General features: G+C 39.4%; 1 protein-coding gene across 7 annotated transcripts in view; it reads left to right on the top strand.

Annotated features, from left to right (window-relative positions):
• The window catches only part of SUGCT (succinyl-CoA:glutarate-CoA transferase), a 492696-nt gene that overhangs the window by 7898 nt on the left and 462686 nt on the right, over positions 1–22112 (top strand). For all 7 annotated transcript variants that reach the window (XR_012157441.2, XM_073332837.2, XM_073332839.2 and 4 more), the window contains 5 exons: positions 5631–5682; positions 5778–5851; positions 11505–11590; positions 12069–12119; positions 19312–19432. Coding sequence is in view for 6 of the 7 variants with exons in the window: in XM_073332837.2 (XP_073188938.1) it covers positions 5631–5682; positions 5778–5851; positions 11505–11590; positions 12069–12119; positions 19312–19432 (384 nt within the window). In the remaining variant the exon portion in view is untranslated. The remainder of the gene's footprint in view (positions 1–5630; positions 5683–5777; positions 5852–11504; positions 11591–12068; positions 12120–19311; positions 19433–22112) is intronic.

The raw sequence follows: 22112 nt of genomic DNA, 5'->3' as shown, positions 1-22112 counted from the left end.
TTCGTGAGCTACAGCTCACTTCATCAGATGCATAAAAGTGGAAAATGCAGTGAGGATGTTTTTATACACACAGATCATGAAAAAACGGGTGATTATCACTTCAAAAGGTTTTCTCTCCCCCTCCTGGCCCCTCTGAGCCCTGCAGCCATGTGCCACCCCCCATCTTCTTCGCCAGGAAGCCAATGCGCTTTGACCCCCTCCCCCGCGGGCCCCAGAACCTCACTGTCTGGACAGAACTCGAACTCCAGGAACTCGTGGCTGAATTTCCCCTTGTGCCCCACGTAATAGGGCAGACTAACACGGCTGCTACTCTGAAACCTGTCATTATGCAAGGCACTGCATTTAGCCATATGGAGTGGAAATCCATCAACTGCATGAAAAAACTTGTACAGATACAGACGGACATCATCTTCCTCTCCAAATGCAAACAGATGGACATCGTACCAAAAGGACTGAAGGTAAAAAATCCATTACAATCTACATACCACACAGACTATGCTGACAGCTTGTGCCACACACTCTCAAAGAAACTGCGGAACCACCTGGTCAATATCCTGTACAGCAAACAGGGAAAGATTAAGAATGAGCTCTCAAAACTGGATACTCTCATAAAAAAACAACCTTCCACACAAACTTCCTCGTGGCTGGACTTTACTAAAACTAGACAAGCCATTTACAACCCACACTTTGCTTCTCTACAAAAGAAAAAGGACACTAAACTTTCTAAACTACTACATGGCACAAGGGGCCACATCAATGGTTCCCTCAACCTACCCAGCAATATTGTTAATCTATCCAACTATACTCTTAGCCCAGCAGAAGAAGCTGTCCTTTCTCGGGGCCTCTCCTTCTGCCCCTCCACCCCCACGAACATGATACAGTTCTGTGGTGACCTAGAATCCTATTTTCGACGTCTCCGACTCAAGGAATATTTCCAACACTCCTCTGAACAACATACTAATCCACAGAGACCTTCCTACCAACGCTACAAAAAGAAGGATTCTAGGTGGACTCCTCCTGAAGGCTGAGACAGCAGACTGGACTTCTACATAGAGTGCTTCCGCCGATGTGCACGGGCTGAAATTGTGGAAAAGCAGCATCACTTGCCCCACAACCTCAGCCGTGCAGAACACAATGCCATCCACAGCCTCAGAAACAATTTTGACATCATAATCAAAAAGGCTGACAAAGGAGGTGCTGTTGTCATGATGAATGGGTTGGAATATGAACAAGAGGCTGCTCGGCAGCTCTCCAACACCACTTTCTACAAGCCATTACCCTCTGATCCCATTGAGAGTTACCAAAAGAAACTACAGCATTTGTTCAAGGAACTCCCAGAAAAAGCACAAGATCAAATCCGCACAGACACACCCCTGGAACCCCGACCTGGGATATTCTATCTACTACCCAAGATCTATAAACCTGGAAATCCTGGGCGCCCCATCATCTCAGGCATTGGCACCCTGACAGCAGGATTATCTGGCTATGTAGACTCCCTCCTCAGGCCCTATGCTACCAGCATTCCCAGCTGTCTTCGAGACACCACTGACTTCCTAAGGAAACTACAATCCATCGGTGATCTTCCTGAATATACCATCCTGGCCACTATGGATGTAGAAGCCCTCTACACCAACATTCCACACAAAGATGGACTACAAGCCGTCAGGAACACTATCCCCGATAATGTCACGGCAAACCTGGTGGCTGAACTTTGTGACTTTGTCCTCACCCATAACTGTTTCACAGTTGGAGACAATGTATACCTTCAAATCAGCGGCACTGCTATGGGTACCCGCATGGCCCCACAGTATGCCAACATTTTTATGGCTGACTTAGAACAACGCTTCCTCAGCTCTCGTCCCCTAATACTCCTACTCTACTTGCGCTATACTGATGACATCTTCATCATCTGGACCCATGGAAAAGAAGCCCTTGAGGAATTCCACCATGATTTCAACAATTTCCATCCCACCATCAACCTCAGCTTGGACCAGTCCACACAAGAGATCCACTTCCTGGACACTACAGTGCTAATAAGCGATGGTCACATAAACACCACCCTATACCGGAAACCTACTGACCACTATTTCTACCTACATGCCTCCATTTTTCACCCAGACCACACCACATGATCCATTGTCTACAGCCAAGCTCTACAATACAACCACATTTGCTCCAACCCCTCAGACAGAGACAAACACCTACAAGATCTCTATCAAGCATTCTTACAACTACAATACCTACCTGCTGAAGTGAAGAAACAGATTGACAGAGCCAGAAGAGTACCCAGAAGTCACCTACTACAGGACAGGCCCAACAAAGGAAATAACAGAACGCCACTAGCCTTCACCTTCAGCCCCCAACTAAAACCCCTCCAACGCATTATCAAGGATCTACAACCTATCCTGAAGGACGACCCATCACTCTCACAAATCTTGGGAGACAGGCTAGTCCTTGCCTACAGACAGCCCCCCAACCTGAAGCAAATACTCACCAGCAACTACATACCACACAACAGAACCACTAACCGAGGAACCTATCCTTGCAACAAAGCCCGTTGCCAGTTGTGCCCACATATCTGTTCAGGGGACACCATCACAGGGCCTAATCAAATCAGCCACACTATCAGAGGCTCGTTCACGGGCACATCTACCAATGTGATATATGCCATCATGTGCCAGCAATGCCCCTCTGCCATGTACATTGGTCAAACTGGACAGTCTCTACGTAAAAGAATAAATGGACACAAATCAGATGTCAAGAATTATAACATTCATAAATCAGGTGGAGAACACTTCAATCTCTCTGGTCACGCGATTACAGACATGAAAGTTGCGATATTACAACAGAAAAACTTCAAAACCAGACTCCAGCGAGAGACTGCTGAATTGGAATTCATTTGAAATTTGGATACAATTAACTTAGGCTTGAATAGAGACTGGGAGTGGCTAAGTCATTATGCAAGGTAACCTATTTCCCCTTGTTTTTTCCTCCCCCCCCCCCCCCGCTTCCTCAGACGTTCTTGTTAAACCCTGGATTTGTGCTGGAAATGGCCCACCTTGATTATCATACACATTGTAAGGAGAGTGATCACTTTAGATAAGCTATTACCAGCAGGAGAGTGGGGTGGGGGGAGAGAAAACCTTTTGAAGTGATAAACACCCATTTTTTCATGATCTGTGTGTATAAACACATCCTCACTGCATTTTCCACTTTTATGCATTCAATGAAGTGAGCTGTAGCTCATGAAAGCTTATGCTCAAATAAATTGGTTAGTCTCTAAGGTGTCACAAGTACTCCTTTTTGCGAATACAGACTAACACGGCTGCTACTCTGAAACCTGAGGCTTCATGTAAATTCATAGATGATTAGGCAAGAGTAGTTTCACTTGCTGGCATTGCTTCTGAAACTTTCTGAACCAAGCTTTTGATCTACCTTCTACGGACCTTTCCTTCGCCTCTATTTCTTTGTCAGTGGGACAACACCCCTATTCAACTTCCTGTATCTATTACCCAACAGACCGCTTCTCCCAGAAACACCTCTGCACTTTCTCCTATGCTGCCCCCTACTCCAGTGGGGCCATGGTCCTTGATTGGAGTTCCTAGTTAATACTATAATATGAATTATATGAAAATAATGGAGACTCATCCTCTTGTTAATTATGGCTTTGTGTAAATGCATATTTTACAGGTGAAATCTAAATACTTTGGAGACTTCCCTTAGAGAGTCTGAGGGGCTCCTAAAGGCCTGTCAACCACAGCTGCAGGACTTTTTGAGGCTGGAAGTGCCTTTAATTGGGAAACTACTGTTCCTGTGGTAGTGTATGTATGAGAAAGGGAGAGAATCAGGCTCCATACGGTCTGTGGAATAGTGAAGAGATTGCGAGTTTTGGAGAGGATGGAAAGAAAAGGGGAGTTGGGCTGGAGAAAGGCAGACCTTTCGTCATCTGCAGATGTTCTTATAAAGTTGTGTTCTCCTGTAATGCCCTGATTCAGCACTTAAAACACACTTAAACATATGCTTACCATTAAGCATGAGAGCAGTCAGTCTTAATGAACTAAATAGGACAACTTACTTGCTTAAAGTTAAGCATATGGTTAAATTCTTTGCTCATCTGGGGCCTAAGTGAGTTTACGGATGGAGGGCTGATGAAGTGTCATGAAGCTATGGGTGGCTTTATTGAGGTTGTACCACCAAGTATTTTATATTGATATCCAGCATAATTACTAGTAAACTATTTTTCAACTTCTCCAGTATTTACAGTGAAATACAACAGTACTAAACATATGTACCTTACTTCCTGTGGACGGTTTATGATGTGCAAAACAACTATGAGGCAAATATTTAGACAGATTTTTTTTTAAATGCTTACTAGTCTGCATATTGCACTTTCTCATGGCAACAACAACAGTAACAACCACAAAACAAACCACCCAAATCCTTCTGCAGAAATTTGTAATAATTGGGGAAAATGTTTTACAATTGAAGAACAGGAGAGGACACTATTTTTTCATTGAATGCAGTGTGATGAATTAAAATATTTGAGCAGGGGCCTTAAATTCCCAATCCGTCCTAGTACTCTGTGTGCATGCTTTGTAACTGATGGCTAGAGAGAAAGTGAGACAGTCTTACAATACACTTTTTCTTTATGCTTTATGTCTTTTCCCCTTGTTTGAACAATTACATGAGTAAAGATGAGTTCCTCCTGGCTAATGCTGTGTAACCTGTCTAGTTTTAGCAGAGGTCTGATTTTATTTTTTATTTATTTATTGAAATTGCTATGGCATTTATCACTGTAGTATCTGAACATCTCACAGATATTAATTAATGTACCTCACAACCTCCCTATGAGGTAGTGAAATATTATTATCCCCCATTTTACAGAGGAGTTAAGTGACATGCGCAGGATCACCCAGGAGATCTGTGGACACCTGTGACTTAGACTGCAAGTCTGTTACCTCCACTTGGCGTTTAATATCCTTCATATAGTTTTCAGCGATGGTTATGGTTGGGAGGGAACGGGGGAGAAGGAAGGAAAAATATATGTGGATAGATTTCTTGAGCATATATTTACCATCATGAGTGCTATCAGACAAAACAAATATTTTCTTGGTTTATGCTCATCTGATTCAGTTTTCAAGTGCCTTTTAAAATGTGAAGACGCAATTTTTGTGTGTGTTGTAAGTGCTGACCCTACTTTTGATTGTCAGCATAGGTCAAACCACTCTGAAGCTGGGGAGTTGTTACTTCATGTCAGTCTGTTATCCATTAGTTTTAATTCATATATCTTTTTGACACTGACTGTTAGGAGTTTATTGGATCTTTCTACAGGCTGCTATTTATCAGCTTAATGTCTATGTATGTAACAGGCACATTTAAAAATAACGAACAAAACAATATACTGTATTCTAAGGGGTTTAAAATAGGCTCTACGATACCAATAATTTATATCATGCTTTACAAACATTAACTGATTTTATAATCTGAAGTTGCTGTTATCCCTATTTTATGCAATGTGGGTAACAAGGCAGAGTGTGATACAGCAGATATTTCAGACTTCCACAGAGAAACATTAGTCTCCTTAAAAAAAGAGGCTCACACGTAAAATACTGTTTTCTCTTTCTTACCAGGTGCTAATAATGTGAAGCCGCTCGAAGGTGTGAAAATTCTTGATCTAACAAGGTTTGTGTTTGTTGTTTGTAGTTCAGAATAGTTTTCTGAGATTCAAATGCTTTGGCAGAACAACTACGAAAACCCACTGCTTTTTAATATTGCAGGGTACTTGCAGGACCCTTTGCGACAATGAATTTAGGAGACCTAGGAGCAGAAGTTATTAAAGTGGAAAGACCAGGTAAGGTTTCTTAATATAATCAGAATGAGGATCAGTTTAATAATTAGTTGTCTATTACTTCTGAATAGTTTTTTCCCCTCTGTGCTGTTTTAAGGGGTCACTTTGATTTATAGTACCATTAGGGGCTTTGAGAGCACAGTATGGGCTGAACATGTAAAATGCAATTCCATTGCCCACTCCCCCCCTGCAGAAGTGAGGAGAAAGAAAATGCGAGGTTGAGTGGTGGTGTGTGTCTAGCTAGGCCCTTGGAAAACTTTCATTTTTTAACTATTACTAGGTAGCCTAAAGTTATGACTCTTTTTTGGGACCCTGTGGACATCATTCTATTTCCAGTTTCCTGAAGACTCACTGGTGGAGAACTAGTTGCTGGCATACTTGCTGGTCTAGTTACTGGAGCTTCTCCAGTCAGTTTCCTCTAAAAACTGTAAGTTAGTGTTAAGTGTAGATAAGTTTTGTTCAGAAGTAGCTTGTGTCCTTAAGTCTTTCAGGAAGGATAAGGGCATGAGAAGTCTGAAGTTCTAAGATCAAGTAATTTTTGGGTTATGAATTCAGAAAGGAATGTTAGTCAATTTAGCAAAAGACTTTACTAAATGAAATGTACATTACCTGTGACTTGAAATTTGGATTGTTTTCCTTTAAATTATTTAGAAAGATTCTCCTCCGGCCTCAGACTAAGTATTTTTGGCCTAGGGAGTTTTCTTTATCATGTGAAAAGGCTTTTAAAATAGGGGTTAGGAAAAGAGTGCTGCAGTCTGAACTATGATGTCACGACAAACAGAATCCTTCCAGAAATTATCTATTATTTTTATTATTTATTTTAATAATAGGAGTATCTAGAGGCTCTAGTCAAGGAGCAGAGCCTCACTGTGCTAGGTGCTATACATGCATTTAATGACAAGATGGTCCCTCCCCCAAGAGGTTTATAATTCATTATAAGATTAGAAATATTGTGACTTCTAATTTTTTCTATACCGGTATGATCCTTAAGTATTGTTAGTGGCTTCAGAGGATAGCTGCAGGCTACCAGTTAAAACACATGCTTTGCTCTACCTGCAAAGCCAATTGTGAATAAGGCAGCTTTTTTAAAACAAACAGAGTAAAAAGGTAAAAATTAGTACAAAAGTCAGGAGATTTGGTGCCAGCTACCATGCTAAATGGAATTGTTTTGAATCCAGAATAGGTTTTGTAACTAGAGATGTATAACTGGACTGATGGCATCACTGATATATGGCAACATATTACACTTTATGTGGTGACCTAGTTAGATCTCATAAACTGATGGCCCTGAGATTAGTTGTTCTATATTACCACATGAAAGACCTTTGATTGATTTCCTGGTCTCATCACTTGCTTCTTAGGCAAGGGTTGGGAGTGCTGCAGAAGCACTCCCATTCTGTTTGACCCCTGGAAATAAAATACACCATCTGCTTTTACAGCTGGATTTAGTGAATCATTTGCCTCTGGCATATTAATCAGACATCTGTTACTGATTGAAACACCAGGTTTCTAACTGGTCACTCTGGACTCCTTTCTCCCATCAATACACAGAGGATTTCCAAGAGTAACTGCCATTAATGCAATAGAAATTTATGGGCTTGTGTAAAATTTTAACATTAGGTTCCTGATACTATGAAAATAGAATCTTTATTTTGAGATACAGTCTGATCTATTGTTGCTAGTTATCGGTTATAGGACTGGCACAGAATTGTTACAGTGGTGGCGCCAAACTAGAGGTGCAATAAAAGGCATTGCATAATGCCTTGTTAGCATAAATTGATGCAACTAGGCCCCAAGTTGAAGCTATGAAATTAGGACTCTTTTATTGACTTCTGAAAGGTGAATGCACCAATGCTTCTTTCCTCTCTTACATTTTACAATTAGAGGGAACAGTGATTATGACTCTCATTACAAAAAAAAATTCTCCAGGGACTTAAATAAATTATAGAGTGGACGCTAAAATAAGAAAGTCGGAGCCATTCCTGGGGTAGCCAAGGTTGGAGGCGGGAGGAATGCATGCCCTTTCACAAATAAAAGCCTAGATGATCAAAGCTGAAGGATTTAAAACAATTGCTTACACTATTTATGTTGTTTGCCCACTGTTTTGAATTTGCTTCAGGTTGGATAGGGTCTTAGTGCTGCAATGTTTGGGTTGCAAATGCTGAAGGGGAATATTAACTTGTGTTTAGAAATATTTCTAATGAAAATTTTTAAAAATTTACAGTTTTGGCAATGTTTGAGTTAACATTGTCTCTTTTAAAATATGTGTCCTGAATGAAAATTAGGTAAGCATATAAAATTAGGAATACCTTATCCCACCAAGGAAATGATATAGATCAGTGGCAGCTGTCTATGTTTTATGTGGACCACATCCACACAATATATATACTACCTGTATGGCCCTGAGGATGTCACATGGGCCGCAAGTGGCCCATGGGTTGAGAACCACTGATGTAGATTCATATTGCATTAGTCGGAAATTGTCAATTTTAAAGTGTATTTTGCACTGTACCAGAGCAAACACCCATAGGACACATCCCATACCAGTAGGAGAACAAGCAGGTGTTTTCCCATCACTGTATTATGTTTCAGTAGTTTAATATGCCCTGAGCTAAAGCTTTTCTGTGTGAACTTAAGCAGGAGTACATTTTGTTGCACAGAGGTAGAATACTGAGCAAATTACTTGCCTCTTGAGGTTGGCCACAATTAGGCACGTAAGTCAGAGATATTGAAGTAGAATTGAATAGTTTGGTATGGTAAGAAACAAGAGACTAGAGTTTCATTTAAAAAAAAATAAAATGTCTAGATTACAGTAACTGTTTTCTTCACTTTTTGTTGTTGTTACACGTCTTGAAATGGGGATTACAAGCACTTGAATTCATTGATTAAAAGATATCTTTGCCCACTGATTCATCTTTCCTGAGGCTGATTCTAATATTCCAAATCACTGAGCAGTTTCAAGTAGCTGACTTAAAAAACAACCTGCCAGAGAAATGTTTCCTTCTCTTTCCCCTAAATGTAAATTCAATTTTGTACCAGTCAAGGTTTTCTGTGCATAAAATTGTTACAGAAATGGGATCTTTATTCCACTGGAAAGAGAGATTCTCAGCTTCCTACAGAAGATTCACTTCTAGCTCTGGAAGTGTCAGAGGTTAACAGACTTCAGGAGTGAATTTTTAGATTAAAAAAAATATATTTTAGCATTTTTTTATGGCTTCCTCTGAGCTTGGTACCATGGTAGTTATGGCCTGAATTTATCTCTGTCTTGTAGGATCACAGCAAGCTGCTACTTTTGTATATTGCACTTTATTACAACTGATTTTTCTTCCCACTCTATGCAGGTATTTTTTAGATTTGAAGAAGTTTTCTTAAGAACTTCCTTGTTGTTTTAGATACTAATAACAAGTGCTTTGTCCTAGTGTAATAGCTACATTTCTTAAATTTTGCAGATTTTATTTGTTTAGTTGAGCTCCTCTTAAAATTATACAAGTAGAATAACAAACTCCAGGGAGTGCAGTTGTTTCAGAGGTATTTCCACATTTGGCCTCCAGTCTTGTGCCTCACTACGCACTTGAGGCATGCAGATATGTCATAGCAGCTGCACATTATGTCATGTGTTTTTCCTTACATAAGTTTCCGGCCATTTAAAAAAAAATCTTTTCTCTTTTTATTATTTGAAAAAAACCCACTAAAGTCAAACCACACACTCATTTATTACACTTAAATCGGAAATCTATCCACAATGAACACCCAAGAAAAGGATTCCACCACTTCAGCCAACAAAACATCCTCTCAGAGACTTGCTCCTGCAACTTTGTTCACTAGGGTTTTAAATTATTTAATTTTGGAAAGGTCACAGTCCCATACCAGTAGGTGAAACTGAAAACTATGATTCAAAGTATAATGGGTATAGGGAGGAAGCAGGGTCTTGTGGTTAAAGTACAAACCTAAGATTTGGGAGACCTGAATTTTATTCTTAGCTCTTTCAAATTCAGATCTTGGAGGAGACACTTAACCTCTCGGTGTCCGCTTCCCAGATCTGTAAAGTGGGTAAATAAACTTGTCCTGTGACAAAAGCTCTACTTCACAGTTATTAGACATACTCCATTATTGGTGTTAGTAATCTACTTTGAAATCCTTATAGGAAGGTACTGTAGAAATGTATTGCTGGCATGGCTTGAACTGGGTGTGTGTGGAAAAAAGTGTAATGATACTTTCCCAAGCTCCCATTTGAGACGCCAAAATGTGGAGATCTTGGGAACTGTAATTTTTTATATGTTTGTACAATGCCTAGCACAATGATGTTCAACCTGGTTGTTGCCTTTAAGTGCTACAGCAGAATAAATGTGAAATAATAATAATATACACTGCTGTGAGCTCTGCTGGGTTACTCAAGCTTGGTTCCCCCTTCCATAGGATTCATATTCATTCATAGACAGGGAGGGGTTAAAGTCTAAGCACAGTAGGCATGTGCCTAGGGCCGTGGCTCCCTGAGTTATGTGATTACATCTGAATCTAAATTTTCATTTAAAAATATATATTTCTAGCCCTCATGATTGAAGAAAAGCTTCAAAATTGAACCCAGGCATAACGGGTGCAGTGATACCTGTCTGAGGCTGCAGACATCCTCTGGTAGAGGGAGGAGCAGCAGCCATTGGAATGAGAGAGGAAGTTGCCCGGTCTCACATGCACCACCAGAGCAGACCAAGCCCATGCAACTCTGAGGGAATCTGGGCTTTTTGGGGTGTTGGATGTCTTGCTGGGCTTTTCAGGATTGCCCCATCCCCCCTTGATAAGATTTAGTGCCCCCCCCCCCCCCCCGGTTTCTACTCCTCCCTGCTGGGAAAGAAAGTGGTGATAGTCTTCCATGCACCTCCCACTTGTGGCATCAAAGTAAAATGTCACTCACAGTAGATTGTACACGTCTTTGTATTATGATTGTCCCTTTCTTTATTTTTTTTTACATGTTTTGGTCACCAGTGAAATAGTTAATAATGTTGGCATTTAAATTATCGTGATTGAACATCTAAGTTACAGATAAGCAGGACAGTTCATTCTTTTGAGAGCTGTTTCAGGCTGTCTACAAACTCATAACACTGGTTATTCTTCATTCACAGTTTGAAGGTTTTCTTCACAATCATAAAGACTAGATATTGATGTTCTTAATTTTTGATGAAATTGGGAGTGTGGAGGACAAGAGGTCAACCTAAAGGAGGTACTGGAGTGCCAACTCAGTGCAGCACAGTCCAATTCAAATTATTTATTTTCAAGCATGTTAACAGTTAATATTCATTCTGAAGTGAACTGTTGTTTTTATATTCATATCATCCCTTCTTATTCTGTACTTTTTGTCTTTGAATGCAATAACAATATTTTTCAAATAGCACAGCAGTGGCAAAAACAAGCCTGCTTTGCTTAATCAGGTTTAGGAGTTTTTCTTTACAGATAACAAAAAATATCTAAAATATGTATGATACTAAACCATTGCCTACCAATGGTGATTAAAGGAGATGTTTTGGCTGTCCTAGCTAATGCTTAAGCCATTTTAAAGGTAAACTGGGAGAAGAACACAGTGTTCAATTTCTGCATATTTGTCAGTGTATTTGGTGCAGTATAATACTGGACAGATACAAAAATGTGACATTCTTATTTTCAGGAGTTGGTGATGACACAAGAGCCTGGGGGCCACCTTTTGTTGGAACAGAAAGCGTTTATTTTCTCAGTGTAAATCGAAATAAAAAGGTAAACAGAAACGCCACTATTGTGCATTGTGGATTGGTTTTTTTCTGTGACAAGGAACTCAGAACAAACTTTATAACATTTTTCTTTTAAGTTCTTTAGATAATATTTATAGTAGTACTAGAGACTGGATTGTATTGAACAGAAGCAATTTTTTTTGACAAATTAGATAACTGTAACAATTAGGGAGAAACCAGTAACTAACAAAGCAAGAATTGGTCTGTTTTTTCTTAAGCATGCTTTACAGAGTACAAACCCCAAATCCTGTAGTTTACATTTGTGTTATCCTTACTATATGTAATGTGGTAAGATTAAAATTGGCATTACATTGCAATATGGAAGTGAATAGTTCTTTTAAAGAACCAGAATGAATATTTTGAACCATTAAGGATGTATAATTTGTTACATTTGGAAGAAGATGGCAGGGTGAGTGACACAGGGACTTTCACATAGCTAACAATATTGTATTTTTTGTTTCCAGAGTATAGCTGTCAATATGAAAAATCCAAAAGGAGCAAAGATAATCAGAGAGGTATGTTCTAGTACAATGTAAATCATGCATTTTACATTGTTTTCAGCATAATAGCAAAGAATAAACATTAATATAATGGTGGATTAATAATTAAAAACAGGGTAATATCGTTAATGTGTGTCATGTGTATCGTTGTGTTAAACAGCAATACACTGATTTTCTTTTATACACTTAAACATTTATCTTCATGACTCAATATACCGTGCAACTCAGTTACAGTGAGTTTGGATAGTGTGAAATCCACTTTGAAGTCAGATGAAGTCCCACATTGTTTCAGTGCACTGCAATGAGAAATTGCACTTCCATTTATAGTGCTGAGAGTAAAGCTTTTATGTGGAAAAATGGACTTCATGTTTAAGAGTATTTCACTGAATTAGGCATGGTGAACCATCTGTTCATCTATATTTTCATTGTTGTATTTGTATAGCAAATGTTCGCATATGTCTGCTTTGCTCACAGGGCCAATGAAGTCTGTGGGAGCAGGCTTGGGCCCCAATATTTGAAATGTTTTTTGTTTGTTTACTGTTGATCAGATCCTATGAATAGCAAAGTTGCCTCAATGTCTGTTGACTTGCCAGATCAGGTTTCATATTTCTGCGCTCGCGCTCTCTCTCTCTCTCTCTCTCTCTCTCTCTCTCTCTCTCTCAGTTTTTCATTTTAGAAATTAAAATGTGGTTTTACTCTCAAATGTAACTATGTAAAAATGGCACATCATATTCAATAGAGCTATTCCTTACTTCTGTCTCACCTGTTTAATTTAGTGACAGACAAGATTTGCTACTTGTTACTCCTGTTAACCCTACAGAACCAAAGGGCAGCAGAACAGCAAAGAAAAAAAGAGTAAAATGGTGGATTCCAATTTGAGTTTGTGTTTTTTGCTTATGCAGAAGTGAGCACACTTAATATGGAAATCATTTGGAGACCTTAAACCCAGAATCCTATAATGTCATTTTCATAGACACACTTTAGAATAGAACTGCAAGGCAATATTGATTGTTACTTAACTTCATAGGTTTCCTATGGGTGGTTTGGAAAAATTATACAATTTTGCTTCATAAAAAATTGGTGTATTTTAGTAGCTTCCCTCCCACCATCTGCCACTCCACAATATCAGCACCTAACACCTCAGCAGAAACACATGGGCAGCATGGCACTGAGCCAAAATCTATTGAGCATCCAGAAGATCAACTGTTTGTGGTATAGCAGAGAGCTGAACTAGCCCCCATAGTAGCTACAGCAACCTGCCAAGAAATGCACAGATTCCAGGAAATAGGGTAAACTCTTCAAGTAAGGAGTGGCAGTGCAGGGAATCTATCAAGTCACATAACAGAGAAGGGGATTGGAGAACCCCATCCTACCACCTCTGCACTTCTTCCTCTGTCCAGTACATTCTCCTGATTCTCTCCAGGGCTGCATTTGATGGTGTTTCTTCCTGTTCTAAGGTTTATCAAGATTAGCTTGGGGCTAGGTAGCTAAATACGCTAACTAATCCCAACCTAACCACAATAATTTCCTTCATGTAGACACAGGTTGTGGCAGGACCTCGCCTTAACCGCCTTTCCTAATATAGGCAAACCCCAAGAGACTTTGTTGCCCAGCGAGTATTTAGGGTAAAATATGGGTCATTCCTGAGGTCTCCTCCCCTAGTGATTTTACTGAAAGGCCAAAAGCTAGAAAGAAAAAGACAGGTAGGGCTCATTTCTGTCCTTCTACCCCCCAAACTAATTGATTATTCCTCAGGCAAGGGTTACAAAATATCTAGAAAATATAGGGAGTTTTAGAAAAACTGAAAAACAAAAGGTCATATGCTCAGGAAACATGTGGTCTCATCCTTTTTAGTGTCCTCCCTGTCTGTAGATTCTTCATCCCTTGAAGGAGGGAGCCTCTTCATTCTGAGTCAGACAACTTTAAGTAGGCTCCCCAAACCAGGGTTTTCCCTCAGGAGTATTTCAACAACATTGTTTAGTCATCCTGACTTTCTTGGCCTGGGAACAGTAGTTTGAGGAAGCCAAACAAACCCCTACAGGCAAATAGTTTCTCACCAGCAGCAAAAAAATAGTTAGATTTTTCCCTCAGTGCTGCTGTAGATAAAGTAAATAGGTCTGAATGGAAACAGTCTTCCAACAGCAGATGCTTTAATAGGCAAATCATGATACTGTAGAAGATCTAAAAGGAGAACCAACCAACAGTTTAGATGCCTGAAATTGACACCAGAGTGGTTGTGGAAATGAAGGAGACCATCATTCCAGTGGAGGCTGATTTTCCCCCGCAAAAAAATAAAGCTGAAAATCAAAGCCTAACAGAGAAGAAATTACAAAGAAAATTTAGGATTTGTACAATCATTCACCTCAGATTTAAAGATCAAGCATTCAGGCCTTGCTGACTCTGATTTCCCATAGCCCCCATTCTTTATGGAAGATGCAGTCATAAATGTAACTTTTTTTTCTTGAATCAATGGCAACCAAAGCAGTGGTGTTGTAGTAACAGTAGAGATGGGCTAAGGAGGTGTGTTTTGGTTCTGAACTAGATTTAGTTTCTGGTGTGGGGCTAACAGGTTGGTGGTTTTGGATTATATGGTGCTAAAATCTTCCAGATTTATCCATGTGAGATTATGGTTGGACCTAAATTGGGACCATAAAATGGGACCTTTCTAGTGCTGGATTTGATCAAATGGGTGTGCATGAATGGATACATTTTTCTTTAGTGGCAGATTTATAACTGGTAGTCATCTTAGTGGTCAATACATCCGGCACACTCTCCATGCTGAGTTCTGAGCCTTATCCACTTCCATACAGAAAAAAGTCATGTTAAATACCATAAGGAAATTCATTAATATGAGAAGTTCAGGTCTTGGGACATAATTTATCCTTAACTTACATCCTGAGCCCAGGCACCAGAAAGAAGTGGTTGTGTGCTCTAGCTAGAGGTTATGTGGCTACTAAAATTTTATATACAGAGTACCGAACGCTTCAGAAAATCAATGGTCTTATTTCCTAAACTTCCATCTTGGATACAGGAAACAAGGCTTACAAAGAAATGTTCACTGTATGCATCCAGAGCTGTGTTAAAGAGCAAATCCAAAAGCCTAGTAGCCTCAGAGAACCTTGAGGCGCATTCCACAGATGCAGCCAAAACAACTTGGGTAGAAGAGGCTTGCAAGTCAGCAGGAGAAATCTGTAAATCAGCAGTCTGGTCCATTTTTCATCCCTTTTACAAAGCAATAGAAGATAGGTTTCCAGACATCTGCTCTCACATAATTAGTCACAAGGTTATTTCACCCTTTGGTGCCCCAGTAACTCACGCTGCTCTTCCTTAGTCTACTTAGCTCATATCACTGTTTGCCCTTTCTAATATTTTCTATATTTCACTGCTGGCTGCTTCCTAAGTATGTGATGGATAAATGGATATGCAGCTCAGTAGAGAGAAATCTAACCTTATCTGTAATTTCCTCTCTTCTAAAAGTAGCAAGTCCACTTATCTGACGTCCTATCACCCTTTTGTGTTGATATGTCTGAGTATATTTTTTACAGCCCTGCTTACCAATTCATCAAAACTTGCTGTCAGAGGATAAGTCTGTAGGATTTATTCCTCTTGTGCATTTACTATAAATAATTTTGTAGTGGTTCTTACATAAATTTATATTAGTTACCATAGTTTTGGGAGAACTTTCTGATGGGAAATTAATGGGCAGGCCCTTTTCTCTTCTCTGAAGTCAGCAGATCCATCCCACACATTCATGCCTATGTCAGAGAAGAGAAATTGATAGTTGCGGTGGATACAACTTATCTTTATGGAATTCTTTTAAATGTTATCCCAAAAGGATAAACTGGCAATATTAATACTACTTTCTACAAATTTTCTTCTTTTCATAAAATAGTATATGTTTTTAATATTGGTGTTTTCCAAATAATGAGTGCAATTATGAGAGAGAAACCGAAACAATCTATATTTTTGTACTTATACCACCACCTTTTAATGAGATATAAAGTTGAACAGAATAGTGTACTAGCTGTATTAAGTACAATTCCAGTGCATGCGCCTTTTTGATGTCATTCATTATTGGAGACCAAAATAAGAAAGCTAGACTTTGTATTCAGAGATCTAAAGTGGGGCATGAACGGTGGAATTTGATCGATGTTAAGTCACAGCCCTATGTCAGGGTTAGGGTGATCCAGCAATCGAACCAGCAAGGCATCAGGGAGAGACCAAGCCTCAGAGAGCTCCCAAGTAGTACAGTTAGTGCAGCTCCTTAAGAGGATGTCTTCACTGATGAGTTAACTTGGGTGATTGGCCTTAGTCTAGCCCAGGTGTGAGCAGCCACATTGCAAAGCCAAACCTGAGTTATTGCTTCCTCACTGATGCTGCATTCCCTGTGTGTGTCACTAGACTTTTCCATGGTTCTTTGTGCTGCGTTGAACTGAGTTTGCTCTGATTTTTTTCCTGGTGTGTTGTGGGATAACTTGTCTCTCCTTCTGGGTACTTTGGGCTGAGAGGGGGAGGAAATTGCGGGAAAGCACTGGAGGACTATCAGCAATTGAAAGAGTTAGCCTATGTCCTCACTACAATATCGGCGAGTTACCAGCCTGAGTGAAAGTAGTATCTGAGCTCTAGCCTGTATCCTCCGCTGGGCCAGCTAGCTTGTGTCTGAAGTACAACCAAACTCTGGTGAGATGTTTGTGTGTGTGGATAAGAGGGGGTTGGGGCAACAACCTAGTTAGAGCCTGCTTTAATTCTGCAGCGAAGACACCCTTAAAGACTGTTTAGTGTGCTCCCCATCTTACCTGATTGGTTCTGCTAGCCTGTGCAGAGAGGTTGGAGGGCTATGGTCCTACCTTCTCCCATCTTCCAGGCTAGTGCTGACAGTGGCATTAGCTCTGTGGAACCCTTGTTCTCCGTGAGAGACAGGACTCCTTCCATGCCAGTCACACACTTTTTGTAGCTTCCATGAAATAATGTGCATTCATTTCTCAGCAATGGAATGGTGAATTAAACAACAATCAATCCTCCCCCATTAAAATTCAACAACATTTATTAAAAATCTAGAGACGATTCCTCAAAAGGCTTTAAATAATTTTAAACCAGTCACGTTGTAGTCCTGGATTTTCTTGATACTGCCCCTTTAAATATAATTCATGGCTTTAAAATGCACTTTTACCTTATGTTGAACTAATAGACTATCTGTGGATGTTATTAGTGTCTCCTCCATGCAGCCAATCCAATCATTCATAAGTTGCATGCCTTGTTGTCTGAATGAGAATCAGTTTCTGTCTACTCGGTTAAATGTTTGCTGGCTTGGCTTTTTCTTTGGCCTTAGATACAGTAAAACAGCCTACATGCTAGAACAATAATGGTTGTGATTGCTGATATGATGACACTAGTTTATGGAAACTGTTCCAATGTACTGTACATAGTAATCAGCCAGATACATGATAGCGTTCAGAAAGTAGAACTCTGGTCGACTTGAAATAATCTAAAACAGTTCACTTTTGCACAAAGCCTGTGCTTAATTAATGTATGTGTATATATGTATGTGTCAGTGGATTGTTTCTCATTCCTTAAAATGACCACCACCATCTTCTCAGGTATAAGCCTATTTCTCCAGAGGTTCATAATTAACTTTGTTCGCATGACATAACCATTTATAAATATGTCCAGATATAACTTCCCATTTGTGGGGATGAATGAAGGTATGATTTAGGCTCTGATTTGAAGTCCATTAAAATCATTAGGAGTCTTTCAACTGATTTCAGTAGGCTTTGGATCAGACCATTTATATAACGGTACAATAGCTAAATAGATATTTCCTATATTGTGCAACAGGGGGCTGGTTTACATAAAAACTTACACGGAAATGAAAGGTGTGAATTCAGACTGATTTAGGGCTGGTCTATATACAGAATTGTAGTGGTTTAAATATAAAGGTGTGATTTTTTTTTTTATTTTTAATTCTGATTCAACTGGTGCAACTTAGTGTGGATGCTGATCTATTCATTTAAACTTGGTTTATATTGTGTAATTTATGTTGGTAAATTTACATGCATAAGCTAAATCTATATAAAAGTATTTAACTAATTTTAAACCTATATCCACACATGAAAGTTACACCAATTAAATGAAAGTGATTTAAGATAAATTGATGTGTAGACAAGTTGGCAATAATCAATTTTAGGATACTGGTTTAGTTAAATTGATGCAAAGGTTCTTTATGTGGAAATATATAAAGTATAAAGGAAATGTTGATAACCAAGGATTAGCCTTTGAGTATTCTCTCATATTAAATCCTTTCCCCTCATTGAACAGGTGAAAATAATAAGAGTATTTCTGTATCTTTAACCCTTAACGTGCCTTTCTTGGTAAGAGCCCTTGGGCTCAGCTATAAAAGCATATGGAGAATAGATCCAGATCAAAAGCTTTAGTTGTAGAGCGTAAGAAATAGAATCACTTGAGAAAACGGTGGTAGTCTTTTGTTTGCTATGTTGAGAAACAGTCCACTGACCTGGAGTTTTCTAGGTTTAGAAAGCAGCTGCATCCTATCACATTGTTTATAAGCATTGTCATTTCTGCTGTGAGACAGAAAGTCAGGCTCCAGGGCTGGATATTCTATTCCTGAAACTGCCTTTAGGGTTTTAATCTAACATCATCAGATAGTTATGTGTAGAAAAAAATAGACAGCACCAGGGCCATGAAATATATTAAAAGATACTGTATGTGAAGCTGATAGTTTGGAAATTAAAAACACAGTTGCCAAAAGCATCAGTTTCTGCCAGAAAGAAAACAGCAGCAGATGAAGGGTGCTTCCTCTTCTCCCTACTTGTTCCCAAAATTAGGAAAGACAAATATAATGTTAGTGTTTTGTCCTATTAAATGTAGACAGCCCTTGGCCAATTGCCATGATTACACCATATAACATCATATATGGTGCATTCAAGATTTTAATAGCGTAGCAGTCGTTTATAGTGAATCCATTCTAGGCACGCAACACTTCTCGTTTGTAACTGACCAGAGCAGAGAAGCCATTTGTTCAGAATAACAAATTTATTTAAGCCAGTCACAATTACCTTGTGACTTCTGTACTGTAGGAAAGCCAGGAACTATCTTGTTTACTGAAATTTTAAATTAAGTTATGTGGGGAACTTGTTGAACTTTCAGCAGTTGATTAAGAAGTCTGACTCATCTTTGTCTTTTCTTTCAGCTTGCAGCTGTGTCTGATGTTTTTGTGGAAAATTATGTCCCTGGGAAACTGGCTGAAATGGGCCTGGGGTATGAAGACATTAACAAGATTGCTTCTCACATTGTGTACTGTTCAATAACAGGTATTTTAACTTTGCAGACTTGTGCAAAGGCTCATAAGGCTCATTTATTCTTCCCAAAATTCTGCACCAGAAGACATGCCATTTTATACAAACCTTCCTAGTTCATTTATGCTCATTCAGATTAATGGAGTGATATTTCTGGAGACTGACATTTTCTGTGTATCCAGAAAGCAGGTGTAGCGAAGATAGCAGTCGGCAACCATGCAAACTGCTTTACGATAACTTGCTCAATATAGGCATTGTTATAGTGGACCAGAACTCCATCAAGTCCGGTATCCTGTCTCCGGCCGTGGCAGTACCAGAGGGAGGGTGCAAGAAACCCCACAATAGTCAGAAGTGGAAAATAGTCTGTCCCACATAAAGCTCTCAGTGTTATATCTAATAGTTAGGAATTGGTTTAAATCCGGAACCATGAGGTTTTATATTCTTCACAGCCTTCTGTCGTGAGTTTGGGGTTGAGATGAGAGGCACTTACTACTGCTATTTGACCTTGGACTTTAGTTTGGCAAGTTATAGTCTTTATACTGATTTTATAGTATTAATTGGAGTTTGTAAAGGGAATTGTCTTAGGATATAGTTCTTGATGTATTAATTTTTTAAAATGCAGAAATACCATCCTAGGCCCTGATCCTGCAAACATTTATGCATATGCTCACCTTTATTTATGTGAGTAGTTCCATGTTTGAGTGAGACTGCTCACATGCATAAAGTTAAACACATGTAAGTGTTCGCAGGATCAGGGCCTCAGGTGTAATTAAAAAAATGTACAATATTAAAAGGTGTTACATTAAAAAACCAGGCCTAAGATGGTAAGATCAACGTTCGATAGCTAAAGGTTCTTTAGATCTGCTGTGTATATTCTGATGTTTAGAGTTATTGTAGAAAGGAGATTTCTGCCTTAAATTCCTATTTTAAATAAATTATAATTTAAACCAGGGATTGGCAACCTTTGGCTCGTGGCCCGTCAGGGAAATCCCCTGGCTGGCTGGGCCGGTTTGTTTACCTGTCGCATCCCTCGGCCCATGCCGCTTCCCGCAGCCCCCATTGGCCTGGAACAGTGAACCGCAGCCAGTGGGAGCTGCGCTTGGCTGAACCTACGGACGCTGCAGGTAAGCAAACCGTCCCGGCCTGCCAGCAGATTTCCCTGATGGGCAATGTGCCAAAGGTTGCAGATCCCTGATTTAAACAAGTTTACTGTTTAGAATGAACTTTTAACAACTTGGCTCAATCCAGAAAGAAAACAAATCACGAAAACACGTTTAGCCATTTTTGAGTTTTCTGATTGTACAAATCAATTGTTCACCTCTGAAGAATTTTTTTCACATATATACACTTATATAATTAGAAACAAATACCTCTTTTTCAACTTCATACTTACCATATATAGGGTCCCTGCTTAAAGAAATGTGGTTTTGAAATAGCAAAGACAGAGATGTTTGGAAATAGTGTATGGTGTACATTCAGTATGTTATTTTATTTTAGAAAGTGCATCTACACGAATGTACAGAGGGGGGTGAAGTGACCTTTTGACGTATTATGCTGCATGTTCATCTATGGCCTGAATTTTAGGGGCACTGAGCATCCATGTCTCCCATTGAAGTCTATGCAAAGCGACTTTATATATCTCAGTTCTGGTTTTATGTTCCGATGTCCAGTATGTCTCTTTTGGGACACCTGAACTGTCCCACTTTTTTGTGTCATTGCTCAAAACGCTTGGATTTTTTCTAACTACCAAATGTTTTTTCAAGAATTATTGCTACCCTGAGTAGAATTGGCATTGTGTTTTACTGAGACAGACAACTGAAATGCGCATCGGGGTGAAGAGCAGGCTTTGGAGTGAAGATAAAAGTCTCTACAATCAGTGCTGCTCTTTTGCTCAAAGTCAATGTTAACAACACCTATTCGCTGTTTAATTATAAACTAGTTCAGACCGTAAGGTACTGGGGAAAAAAAACCCCTCCAGTCCAAGAAATATGCAGAAGCTGGCTGCGCTGATACCCACACGCATTTTTAAAAAGAAGTGTACCTTTAGCTTTCTGTGTGACTACTTCATGACCCGAAGCAGTGTCGCCACAACAGTACCCCGGTTTTGGATTTTGCAAATGTGGTCACCCCAGCACGATAGGCTTGTTGGAAATTTTCAGTGGAAACATTTTTAATAGGAAATTGGGTTTTTTGATTACTCAATTTTTTCACAGCTTCCTTTGGAAAGTTTTTGTCAAAAAACGGAATGTCCCCCCCCCCCCAAAAAAAACCACCCCATATATTTTAGTAGAAATAAAAGTTTTTAGTACTTGTATTTCTGCTGAAATTTTTTTTTCCATGTTAAATTTAGACAAAAATGAACATACACATTTTCATCAAAATTTTCCGTTGGAGAAAATAACAAATTTTTTTAATCAGCTCTTCTATGGAATTCTCAGTTCCTCTGAAAATGAGATTCATAGTTTCCAGAGGCGACATTTAGGGTGAAAGGCGGATGTGGGAAGGAAGCAGGGTCACATTCCCCTCCCGCCCACTACCCCCTATTTGCTGCTTGGCTTGTAGTCTGCATGATCACACGGACTGAGCATGCTCAGTAACACTGCTAAAGCCGGCTGCCCGCACTGTCCCCCCACTATCGGCAGGCACAGGTCACCTCTGATACTTTCTAAATAGTCTGCATATTTTACTTAGATCA

The sequence above is a fragment of the Lepidochelys kempii genome, chromosome 2, assembly GCF_965140285.1.
Source record: "Lepidochelys kempii isolate rLepKem1 chromosome 2, rLepKem1.hap1, whole genome shotgun sequence".
NCBI classification, from domain to species: domain Eukaryota; kingdom Metazoa; phylum Chordata; order Testudines; family Cheloniidae; genus Lepidochelys; species Lepidochelys kempii.
This window is presented reverse-complemented; position numbering and strand designations above follow the sequence as displayed.